The sequence below is a fragment of the Lampetra fluviatilis genome, chromosome 23 (genome assembly GCF_964198595.1).
Source record: "Lampetra fluviatilis chromosome 23, kcLamFluv1.1, whole genome shotgun sequence".
In the NCBI taxonomy this organism is placed as follows: domain Eukaryota; kingdom Metazoa; phylum Chordata; class Hyperoartia; order Petromyzontiformes; family Petromyzontidae; genus Lampetra; species Lampetra fluviatilis.
Genome location: NC_136297.1, coordinates 11298051 through 11310850, shown reverse-complemented (window position 1 = coordinate 11310850; position 12800 = coordinate 11298051). Strand labels below are relative to the sequence as shown.

General features: G+C 50.8%; 1 protein-coding gene across 2 annotated transcripts in view; it reads left to right on the top strand.

Annotated features, from left to right (window-relative positions):
• Window positions 1-12800, top strand: part of LOC144940792 (uncharacterized) — a 158406-nt gene that overhangs the window by 78862 nt on the left and 66744 nt on the right. For both annotated transcript variants that reach the window (XM_078867200.1, XM_078867199.1), the window contains exon 4: window positions 8840-8991. In XM_078867200.1, the coding sequence (XP_078723326.1) occupies window positions 8840-8991 (152 nt within the window). The remainder of the gene's footprint in view (window positions 1-8839; window positions 8992-12800) is intronic.

Sequence of the window (12800 nt, the reverse complement as noted above, 5' to 3'; positions counted from 1 at the left end):
TCTGGCTCAACTCGCCACATATCGGGCCGCAGAGGAGTGAGGAAACCCGGTGACTTGGGGGGGCGAGAGCGAGGTTGTCTTATCACCGCAGCCACCCGCTATTCGTAATGGGGGTGAAACCGCGCACCGATTGATCGATTAGTATTAAATGTTCATCACGATGTGAGTCCATTCCCGAACGTGTGTAAGAATCGATGTATCTTGTCAGTCGTGCAGCCACTGGAGGTGCTGTAATGTAAACAAATATTTGATCTAATCATGACAATTTAATCGTCACGTGGGGCAGGAGGGCAGAGGTGGGGGGTATCATTTGACTTCTACTATGCATGTTAGCCTCTCCTCCCCACAAGTGTATCTCTCGAGCCAGCGTTGCGTGCTTTAATTCCGCTGCGAGCGCTGTATTTGCGTGCGTACATGTGTCGAACTTCTTTTTCTCCGTACGTAGCCAACCGTGCTAGTCGGAGGTGCAACACTCCAGATACTACAGCGAGAACGGAGAAGTGATGATGAGCAAAACTCTAGGCAGTGAAAATGTTTGGAATTTTGTACGTCAGATGTATATGTTTTGCCGATTGCCAACTTTTGAAAGTGAGCATTTTATATTTGTTGGGTGTCAGCCATTTGTAGGGCTTGGATCAAATACAAAACCGGTTTGAAATTTCCCCAAGGCGATCGAAAGAGCCTTCAGACGTGCCGTTTGCGCTGTCAGTTTTCTCCTTGCCGTGACTTTGTTGCGTTGGTCTTCCTATTGCTCACAGCTGGTTGCTTCGAGTATCACGCGGTTGTTTTAAAGATTACATCTGCTCTATCAAGTTGCAACTGTCCAGTGGCCAGTTTTGTTGCCAAAGCAGTGTCTTGTTTAGCGCTCCGGTGTTCTTTACATTTTTGGCCGTGCAGTGCTTCTTTGTTCTGTTGAAGTTCAGCTTGGGCGGGCTGCCACTGACAGCCCCGAACACAACGGGGACTCGGTGCACGTGCAGGGTGTGTGTGTTGGGTTGTACCGCGTGCCGTTGGGCACGACGCTATACCTCCTAACGCTTCTCTCGCAGCGGGAACTGAAGATGCTGCCAGCTCACCGTTGGTCAGCAGGCTGAGCAACGTGCGTTCAATGAAATATGTTTTGCCTTATTTTTGTTTTATTCGTAAAATAATGTGGTGGTGTTTTTTGTTCCTTTTTCCATCAATTCCATGCTCCTATCACGGGTGAAGCACGTGACGATACTTTTTTGCCGTTTTGTATTGCGACCTATGTAAAAGCATGCTCATGCAACATGCATCTGTACCGTGGCAGAACGCCTGATGAAATGGAGCCGAGCGGCTTCGTTGGGCCTATCCCACTGAAATAATAAAAATCTATTGATCTGTCTTAAGACCCAAAAAACACAGAGGAGGGCTGTACAGCGCAGCCGTTAGAGACAACTTAGCCATCGTCGTCATATGTCAAATTGTTTGAGCAACTGAACTTCTCAAGGGCCAAACCCAGTGGGGTTCCACCTCAAGCCTCCTGGAAGATCCTGAAGATCAACTCCCCCCTCAGTGCAGGGAAACAGCACCACAGAGGCCTGGCGTGAAAATACTTGGATTTCTCGTTTGGGGTTGATTCTCGCGTGAGCGCGCGTGTGACAATCGTTTGTTGAAAGTGTAATGACGAATGGACACACTTCTCTTGAGATGGCACTTTATTGAAGAGACGTTCACTTGACACAGGAGGAGACCCCACTCCAACAGCAGCCCCGAGTCTCCCGCGCATCTCCCTTATATACGGACCGAGGCCACGTCACCCTTCCCGAAACTTCTCACCGACTCTGGACGCTCGCTCCACTGGAAGACCACCGTCCTCTTCCGTCACCTGACCGCGCTCCCTTCTCGATCATTCCCGTAGCCCCCACCAGTCCCTTCGCACTCACAGCTGACACCCCTGTCATTACCTCCCGTGGCCACTAGTCCACTCACACCGCACGTAGACTCTACTGTCATTACAAAGTAATACGCCTATTACGTGCAAATGATGCGCTCGCGTGACACGATATGCCGATGTGACACGTTTATGAATGACGTGCGCAAGAAGCAAAAGGTGAGGTCACTTCAATCGCTTAGGGGACAAAAATGACATTGCCAATACATTTGCATTGGCGGGAGAGTAAAAAAAAACATGAAACAATCCGCTATGTATACCAGCGAATGCATTGCTGGAAACAAGATGTAGTTTGTTATGCAGAACGAAGAGAGACTGTCTTACATTCCTTGAGTCGCTATTACATTGCTCATAGCGATAGTCACGTGCGAGTACACACGGGCAACTACATTTGTCCACAATGAAGCACCCTTAGCAAATGAGCTCGTACATTCGGCGATACAAAAAAAATCGCCTGTTTTACGGTCTCGTTTCCGCGCAGCGTATCTGGCGAGGTTTCTGCGCCCTGCAGGGTCATCGCGAAGGGGACGGGATGATGCAACCTTGAGCTGCTTCCTGTCGCAAAGGTTGCAGTGGTGCCCCGGGGGCAGCCCGCGTAGCTACGTGGTACGTCGCGCGCAACGGGCAGCAGCCTGGGAGTCGAGCGAGCACCAGTGTCATGACAACAAGAGCCCCCCCCCGCCCCTGCCTCCCCCCCTTCCTTGCCCCTGCCCCCCAGTGAAGGCAGGCGTGTCCTGGCAGACCCCCGTGCGGTTGTGCACGTTCACGCATCGCTGTGCCGAGTGAATGCTCAACACATTTAACTCGTCTGCATTATAGCAGACGTTGTTGTCAGGCTTGTACCCCGCTCCCCCCAACCTGCCTCGAGTTTGGGGAATTGCTCATCGTCACTTCCCCACTCTCACGCTGTAGTGTCTGGAGTAATTAAACATCTGTTTAATCCTGGTAACGAGAGATGGACACGGTAACCTTGAGGCGCCATGACTTAAGGTAGCATGTTCAGCCGAACGGGGGGTTGTTTGGCAACTTTTCACGAGGCTGCGCCCTCAATCGCGGTTGAGTCGTTGAAACGTGCAGCTACAGAGTGCTCCACGCATCAAAGATGGTTCTCACCCTACGCGTCGTGGCTGCAGGATTATAATTTGAGCAGTATCAACACGTGTCTGCTGAATCCGCGAGTGCCGATATTTCACCCAATTTGCCGTGACAGGCATTGGAGGAGTGGTCTGCTCAAGTGTGCTGACCACACAGCCGCTGTCACAGCCATTCCCTGAGCATCTCTGTGTGTCCAATTGGCAGCAGCAGCAGCAGCGGCAGCAGCGGCGGGATCCCGGCGGAGGATTGGGAACGCGTGGGCGATGTCTCTCTGCCTTGGAACATTTCACAGCAGTGTGAGAGCAATGTTCCGGATTTCAAAGTCCTTCCCCCTTCCTCCGTGCCCCACACCTGCTAATCCTTTATCGCGGGTGCCACTTAACCTGAAGATGATCAATTTGTGGCTTCCGTTCCAGCCTTTTGTACGGCTGCCCACGACAAAAGGGGCGGTTGGAAGGAGCGTGAGGGTTTTTGCCGCTGTTACGCGGAAACATTTTGAAATAACGTGGGGCGCACGCTTCTTCAGCGCGTCGGTTTCGGGATGTCAATTCCCACCACGGAGTTCCGTGGGGCCATAGGTCAAAAGGATGGCTGCTGTCACTACCCCCCCCCTTTCCTTCCCCCACTACGTTAGTTATCTTACCTCTTTCCCCTCCCCCCATGGAAATCTTTACCCCCTCCCCCCCCCACCGGTACGTGGTCCCCACCTGGGTGGGACAGCGAGCCCAATTTTTGCCTCTCTTCGTTGGGGCACAAAATCGGGTCGCCGTTCGCCGGAGTTTTTGCTGCTTCCACCCACCTTTCCCAGTTCTGTGATTGGCGTCTTGTATCGGGCTCGCGTTGAGTTGTAATAAAAATAAAATAAGGATGCCTGCCGTCAAGCTTTAATAAGACGTTTTTATCTTCCACCTGCCCGCCGTTTGACAGTTGCGGGGCCAGGTATTGTGACGTTAATTAGAACTTGAAATCCGGAAGACTTCCACTGGTGGCCTGGGCACGAGGAGGAGAACAAGAAAGGGCCCTTTGTGGCGTGCGCGTTTGAAGTCCGTCTAATAAGCCTGGCTTAGTGTACGGCCCTGGGATTTTCTGTACGCGGCGGTTGTGGGCGGTAGAGAATCCTGCCCTGTCTCAAGACACGCGCTCTCTCTCTCTCCCTCCCTCTGGGCCGAGCAAGCTCATTGTGCCGTAATGTATGCTTGCCATTTAGCGCGACGCTGTTGGGTCAGGTGCGTCTCGCGGTGATGTGAGCCGCTGTATATAATGCTCGCTAACGTGCAAAGGTTTCGTTGCACACTTACGCTGGCGCGAGGCGTCTCCCGCCCCTCTTAGCAAACGGACACGCCGTAGTGTAAAGCGACCTTAGGTGGTCTTGCGTTTGAATAATTCATTTCTCTCAACGTTTTGGCTGCGCTCCACTGATATTTCATTTCGACGCAAACACCGGCGGGTTGTCATAGCGCACGTCTTGCCGAGGGCCTTTCTAATGCACGGGCCGCAGAGAAAAACCCGCGCCTGGATCGCAGCGTTAACCTCCGCTGGCTACCGGCGGGCATATCCACGGCCGCATTTGTGTCGGGGTTTTGTCGACCACTGGGCCGGCGCGTTAATTGCCTGGCCTTGATAAAAGTTTGCAGCGGATGCCGGATCGTTAAGTGGACGTTTCAAGTGATATAGGGTCACTGGATACACATGTCTAAAATGTCAGGGCGGGTAGCTTTAGTGCCCATGCACATGTTCTGCGTGCCTCGTGGGAGCTGTCAGAGTGAATGGAGATGCTGGGATAAGTGTTGACATGAACCCAGCAAGGCTGGTGGTGGGGGAGGGGGGTCATGGGCAGGGTCATGGGCAGGGTCGACAGAAGTCTGCGGTAAGAAGTGAATCCATTGAAGCCGCTTCACTTTTGGCTCTTAGCAACTGGGTGGGGGCAGGGATGGGGGGGGGAAGGTGATTGTGGGGCACATTTCAATGTGAGTGCTTTCATTTTCGGTCTTTTGATGCACACTGGCAGGTGTAGCCGCAATCATTTGCGTTCACTACAATACTAAATGCGGGCCTGGATTTAGGAAATGTTCTTCTTGTGTTGAATTCCATTGCTTATAAGGGGTGGAATGATGAACACCCTCACCACCACCCCCCCCCCCCCCCCCTTGAGCGATTCAGTGAATGTCCACGATCGAAGGTTGTGAAAGTCATTTCAAGAATTGGGTTAAACATTTTTCTATATTGTTGTGAAAAGGTTAACACGTCTCTGGTGGCTGCAGGCATCACGTGAACCCATAGCATGCAGAATCAGAATCTGAATACAGCCTGAAGGAATCCGATGAGCTATGTAGCTCTTTTTCGTCAGTTCTGACACCCGCGATTCAACGCGTACATTGCAAGCTTCAAAATCAACATTAATCGACGAATGCGTGGGACAGCATTCCACCTTTGTTGCTCATCGCTGTGAAAGCAGCATGTACATATGTTGAACTTCTTTCGCACTGTACGTAGTCAGCCGTGCTAATCAGATGTGCGAGGGAAGGACAGCACTTGAGATCTGTGAAAAATAGCTGCATGGCTCATCAGATTCCTCCGGTATGAATAAATATTCTGATTCGGTATAACTCTGCAACAACAACACAAACTTCTGCGAACAGTTACGTTAAAACACATGCGTGTGTAGCAAGGCTTACGCAAGGCTATATCCCTGGCGTGGAGACTGCCTGCATGATAATAATGTTGGTAGGCCACACCTGGGGCAGGCGGTTATAGAGAGAGAGAGAGTGGGCAAATCACGACGCTGTCGACCGAATTGTAGCGTTGTCCGTCCCTCTGTAGCGGCGCTATTCATAAAACCACCCCGCCGCTCCCCAGACGTGCCGCTCACACCAAAAAGAATGCCTGTGCCGCGTACACAGGTGCAGCTGGGGTCAGGACTTCCTGTGGGACGCAAGTGTTTGTGTTCCTTCCACGGAGGCGGATTATTGTTACTTTTTTTATTCTCGCGTATCCGTACATTCACTTCGGAGGTTACTCGCGTCTTCCCCGCCCCTCCCTCCACGCGGTTCCGCCTTTCGGTGGTAACCATCCCTCCTGTGTGTACGTACAGGGACTCCTCTGCTTACGAACGAGTTAGGTTCCAGGGGTCTGTTCGTAAGTCCAACTTTACTCGCACTGATTCGAAACGTGTTATACGGCGTGTACACTAAACACGGGGAAAGGCTTTAAAAGTTGTATAATCTCATGTAGATGTAGATGCCACTGGTTCTTCACGTTCTGCAGATGTAGATGCCACCACCGCCATCTATATTGCGCGGGGGTTGAACTTACGACTCTCGGTCCGAACAGGCAACTGGACATCGGGACAAGTTTGTTCTTATCTCTGAAAGTTAGTAAGTCGAATGTCCGTAAGTAGAGAAGTCCCGGTACTCGAGATTCGTTCTCCACGTGTGCCCCTCCAACATTGACATTCTTGCATTATACGGTTATGTAATACAAGTAGGTTGAACTTTCTTCTGTGGTGACGGTTGCATTGAAGATCAATTGTACGTACGTTGGACTGCTGCTGCCGCCGCATGAAACAACATGCTGTGAAGCACATCGTACCTCGAAGCATTGCGAAAAGTTCCTGAAAATGCAATCGGCCGTTTGTTTGTTGTTCTTTGGCACTAAGCCACGAGGTTATCAATTCCAACCTTGTACGTATCGTATCCCTCATGTATACCGCATGAATAATGGATGAAGTACGGTCAGCTGGTCCTCCAGCTGAATAATACATATTGTGTAACTGTATAATGCTAAGGCTAGCCCACATTAAGATGCAAAGCTGTCTGAAGGAAACTCATACCGTTGTGCAGATGATGTATATTTTATGTTTCTGATTGAACCTTTAATCTGAACCACACACACGGTGCTTTTGAATGCGTTGATGATGTAGCAAACATCTTTGAGTTGAGCAATTATATGCATTAAATTGCAGGATTACCCATTCGCATTTCTCATCTGCAGTGAATGTTTGTGTTTATTTAATCATGAGAATCTCTTCGATGGAAAGGTCATGTAAAGCAAAAGCACGTCCCCGTTTAATTACAACGCGTCCATTACCATTTTTCTCTCCATTCCTCTTCGCGTCATCGCTGCAATTCAATTTGTTTTGCTTTTGTAATTTCGGTGACCCAGGGCCACTCGTACAAACGAGACTATCCCTGGTCCTCTTGAAGATGAATCCCTGGTCCTCTTGAGTTCTCATCTGGTGAAATCAATTTGAACATCCGCACTTTTCCTCCACCCCGCCCCACTCCCCCCACCAAATTCAATTGCCATGCCAGCCACGAGGGTCCAAGTTACATCAACTTCGAGGCAGCTTGGCCACGCTGGAGAACAACATGGCCCATCGGAAATTATCATAATCTGTTACGAACGTGTAGCTTCCTTCGTGGTTGAGGTCAGGGCGAGGGTAATAATTCGTCGTCGCGTCGAGGGGCTGCTCGTTGCCAACGGCGCACCAAACCTACTGGAGGCTTGCGGGAGGGGCACACACAACCTGCCCGGGAGGCTTTGTGGGAGGGGCACCGAACCAGAGGTCGCAACCGGGTACCCGATACCCGTACCCTATACGTTACCCGACTACCCGTACCTGGCCGGGTATGGGTACGGGTACCCGTTTGCGACCCTGGTGCGGCCGGGTACGGGTACGGGTAGGCCGTGAGTCACTGGTGAGTAACCGTTTGTCACTCATTTCGGGTAGGGTATGGGTACGGGTACCCATTTGCGACCCTGGTGCGGCCGGGTACGGGTACAATAAGGAATCAAACCCCGTTTGCGACCTCTGCACCGAACCTCCGGGAGGCTTCCAGGAGGGCACTCAACCTGCCAGGAGGCTTGCTGAAGACATTGTGCTGTGTGGCCGGGCTTGTTTTGGAGGTGCACTGCCACCGAGACGTACCCCCTCCTCCCTTTCCCCCTCGCTGTGAAAGCCGATGGGGCGCCTGCGAGACGTGAACGGGGGCACGGCCCCCGCGGCCGCTCGTGTGCACACAAAGTTAGGCGCGTCATAAAATGGAGCGAGCAAAAAGCCTGTCAGAAAGTGGCGGTGTTGTTTAGATTAGGCTGCAGCAGTAACCTTTGGTGTAATTTCTCCATTTGTTTATTCATTTTAGATTTTTTTTTCATGGTACTAGGGTTTTCATTTACTTGATAGTGGCTGTATATGGGATTTGGTCCTTAATGTACAGTGTTATAGGATGAATGATGAATGATGCGATATAAAATGAAAGTATTATTATTCTCAACCGTTATTCGGTGAACTGCGTGTGCTTGTGTGACGGGAACGGTTTGGGCAATTGTTTAGCTACACGACCACCTGACCACGATGCACTGTGTGTCGTACAGGCTGCCTCAAAGGCCCCTGGCTGTGTAGGTTCGTCTTGGGATTTTCGCCGCCCCACGAAGGCTGCTGCTGGCTGAGCCTGCAATTGAGACGGCTTCATGAATGAGCGGGTGTCAAAATGTGTAATTATTTTTTACCGCGTAGGTTTTTTCCGCGGTTGTGCTGCCGTGCGGCGTCTCCCGACGCGTTTTCGGTGCCGTGCCGCGTTCTTGTTCGGCGCGACTTTACCGACGTTTCGCTCCACGTGCTGGCAGCTGCTTCTTCTCCTGTTCGGTTCGGTTCCCGAAGAAGCTTCCCTGAATCAGCGCGCGGAGCGAAACGTCCGGATAGCGCGCCGAACGACGCGCGTGGTAATGACCCAAATAACCCATCGGAGAGCTTGAGTTGAGTTACTAAACGTCTTGGCGCGCTGCAAAGCGTCTCAACCCAGCTTTCCCCGCGCTTTTGTCGACCCGCAGACGAGCACGCTGCCCCAGGGCACCGTCAACATGAACCAGGCCACGGAGGTGGTGGAGGCCGAGAGCCGCACGGGGCAGAAGAACTCGCTGTGCATCGCCACGCCCGACCGGGAGTACTTCATCCGCGCCGAGACGAAGGAGGATCTCAACGGGTGAGTGTCGCCCCCTCGGCGCTCTTGGGAGAGGCGGGGAGTGGGTAGGCCGCTTGGCTCCAGCTGCAGATGCAGGAGGCTGCGTTCGACGTTGCCCCCCCCCTTTCCGGCTGCCGCCCGCCCGGACCTGTAACATGCCGTGCAGGCCGTGGGGGGGGGGGGGCGCGTGTCGAGCCAAGCTCGAGCAGGTGGGACTCGACGCGTGGTCTCTTGAGGTCTCGCTAAATGTCAAGCGGTGTAAACCATCACGCCAAACCGGTCCTCCTCGCAGCAGCGGTTTCTGACGAACCGTCGGACAAAGACGGTGGTCACCGCGTCGCGCGCTTTCAGATGCGCTTCTGCGGCCGTCTGGAATGCTCTTCCTTTTGATATTAGGAAGCCACTGGAGCTATGCACTTTTAAATCCAGATTTAAAAACTAATTACTTTAAAACTGCTTTTTGTTTTTAGTTTGTTGTCCTTCCACCGCACCTCCAATTAGCACGGTTGGCTACATACCGTGCGATGGAAATTCAACGCACGTATGTACGTACGTACAAACAGATAAGCCTGACTTCGTCAATTGCGGCTCAGAGACATGAAGTGAGCGATGCACGTGATGATGAAACAGAACGTTGCCTTGTGGAGCTCCACTGAACTTCCCTTGGCCCTGGCTGGTGAATATAGTTAGCTGTGAGACGGATGATTACCACCGAGCTTAGCAGAGAATAATGTAATGATGATAATGTATTGGTTTGCCCACCGAAGATGTTAGGCCTTTTCACTTTATTGAGAACTACGGTTCTGGTTTCTTTCCAGAGGAAACTTGAGGGCTTGGAGAAAACGCATGCATCTGAGGGGATAATTACTCCCCGGGCCCAGACCAAATATTTATTAATGTGGCCAATAAAAGTGAGTAATGTGAGAACCGTTTGAAATGAGTGGTTATCGAGTAATTATCTTTTGATTAGCTGTATAAATACATGGGTAGGAATAAACACACCTTTTTAGGTGGGATAAATTTCTACTCTGGCCCCAGACTAAATGCAACATTTTGCCGAGCTAGCCCAGTCGGGAGCAACTCCCTGCGCTGCTTTCTCTCTTGACGAGCGTTGTTGGGTTACTCGCGTTCATTTTATGCAACATGCATCTTTTTGTGGTCCACTGACCTTGCCTAAAATCGCCGGGAAGGCAAATATAAGAAGAGCGCACCACTTGTAAAAATGTATTTAAGTCCTTCAGCCTATTGGCATGCCAGATTCACGTTATCAATATTATCAAGCAAGGAAATGGTTTCATTAGGCGAGTTAGTTTTGTCAGAAAGCTGATGCTCCTGAATTGCTGGATTGTCATTGGCGAAAGCGCTCGGTATAAAATACGGGACCCAATTCAATGCAAAAAGCAAAACACCTCCACAAACACTTTCAGAATCAGAATGTTTATTTTGCTGAAGGAATCCGATGAGCTATAAAGCTTTTTTCACAGATGTCCAGTCTGGGCAGGTAATAACAATAGTACAAAAACATTATAGTAGTGCAAAGTACCAGAAAGGTAAACAAATCACCTAAACACATACAAATAAAACTAAACCACCCCCATCCTACAAGACAAAGCCCACGGAGGTAATTAACACATTTTTAAAACGCGACCTGGCCACAAATGATAGCTCAACAAAAGAGGCTTATCATTTGGACATTCATAGCAGCAAAATCATCTAATTAGCCACGGAGCGTTATGGGTCAAACCAAATCTATACAAGCAGAACTCTCTTCTGTGCCTCCACATTTAAAAATGCATTTTAGTCCCATCAGCCAATCGGCTACCCCCACACCGGCATTAACATCGCTCGATCGATCACGAGCGCGCTCCGACGCAATAACACGATGCCTCGTTTATTTTGCCGGGTGGAGGGGGGGGTGAGAGAGAGTTTTGCGAGATCTCGTTTTGGACGCGACGCCCAGGGGGCCCCGCGTGCCGCTCTCATTGATTTAGCGTGAGCCGCATGTCCAAATGGCAAAAGCGAAGCGGAGGGTTTCCCGCAACACGAACCAGATTGCGCGGCGGACTCGCGAGTAATTTGCCTCTCCCCCCCCCCCCGGTCTGCTTTGGGCTTTTAAATCATCCGCTCCGCCGCAAGCTGCCGCGTCGGAGATCACATCCCGAGTGTGGCCCCCCCACCCCCGCCGTTCTCCCGCTTATTATCGGAAAAAACTCTGCCGGCTGGCGGGATCCATCTGACACAATTCACGGAGCGGTCGCGGACAAATTGTGTTAAATCTTTCACGGGCCACTGAGAGAAGAGGCTCCGCTGTGACCCCCCCGCCCCCGCTAAGATTGGTTGAAGCCGGAGGCAGGTGGGGATGTGTCATCTAATTATTTAATCTATCCACATCTAGCTCGCTAGACTTCCTCGTGTATCCATCTCTATAAACGCATCTGTCAGTCTCATCTATATGGCTGTTTCTTCCCTTACCCCCGCATGTCGTTTTTTGCTTTGTGCCCGCGTAGCCGCACGTCCGTCTTTTGTGCCCAGCTGTCTTATTTTGGCTCGGCACGCAAACGCCGTGCAAGTGCAGTGATTGTCATCTCCCGTGTATTTGAATGGCTTATTCATTATGTTGAAGGTATGTTGTTGAACTTGAGATGGGTTTGCTATTAAATGTATACCGTAGATTGGACGCACGGACTCTGAATTGAGATGTGCACGTTGGGAATTACACTGGAGAGACAGAAAGGAAAACGTGGATCACATTCAACAACACCAATTAGTGACTTCATAAAGACTTGTAAAAAGATATAAGCAGGCTTGGGCAGGACATCTCCAGAAGGCAATGATGGCTGATGGATGAGACCCGTGACTGTGTGTGCCACGGTGGCGAGATGTTAACTACCTCACCTGGTGTACAGGTCGTTGGTTCGATCCCGACCCCTGACGCCTGAACGTTTGGAGTGTTCTCCCCGTGGTCACTTGGATTTTTCTCCGGGTCATCCAGATTTTCCCTCCGCATTTGGAATCTAACGTGCGATTCGAGTATATTTGGCTGCTATAAGCTTCCACGTGATAAAGCCACTTGGTGGAGCTATCAATTGTGGCGAGGTCGCTTCTAAAAAAAGAGCTATATTGCTTCAATGGGCCTTACCCGGTCAAATTAAAATGCCGTTACTTTTCGTTTCGACTGAACGGCAGCCGCAGGAGAGGGAACACGCCAGAGAGGACAACCTTCGCCGAATCGGACTGCGGCAACGCGGCACTGCGAGGCTTGGTGACGGCATGGCGGGGGGGCAGGCAGGAGAGGGGGGGGCCTTAATCCGACGGAGGCCATGCCACCAACATCCAGAGAGCGCAAGTCCCACTGTAGGGTGCCGCTCGTGAGAAGTGTAGGTGGGGACTTTGCGAGCTACTCTCTGTAGTTTCCTGTCGGTGAAAGCGAGACCCATTTTGGTGGCAAGTTGGGTAATTTTTAAAGCGAGGAATGTAATTGCTTTTATTTCTTGATTTTTTCATCCCGTCACTGGGGAAACTGGTTTTTAATCCACTGGAGCTTTCTGTGGCTTATGAAAGTATTCTGAACAAACAATGGAGTTTTTTGTTTTTATTTCTTATTACCCCCCCCTACCCCACCAACCGCCATGTAACCACCGGGCCAATCACACAACGATGACAAGGATACGTGATAAAGTCTCAAAACACACATTTTTCATCTGTCTTTTTTTGGAAATGATAGACTTTTCTTTTTTTTTACACGCTGCAGGTGTAATAATTTTATATATATGCACACGCATCGAGGGGGGAAATAACAGGCTTTGGAATTTCCATACCTGGGATGCAGT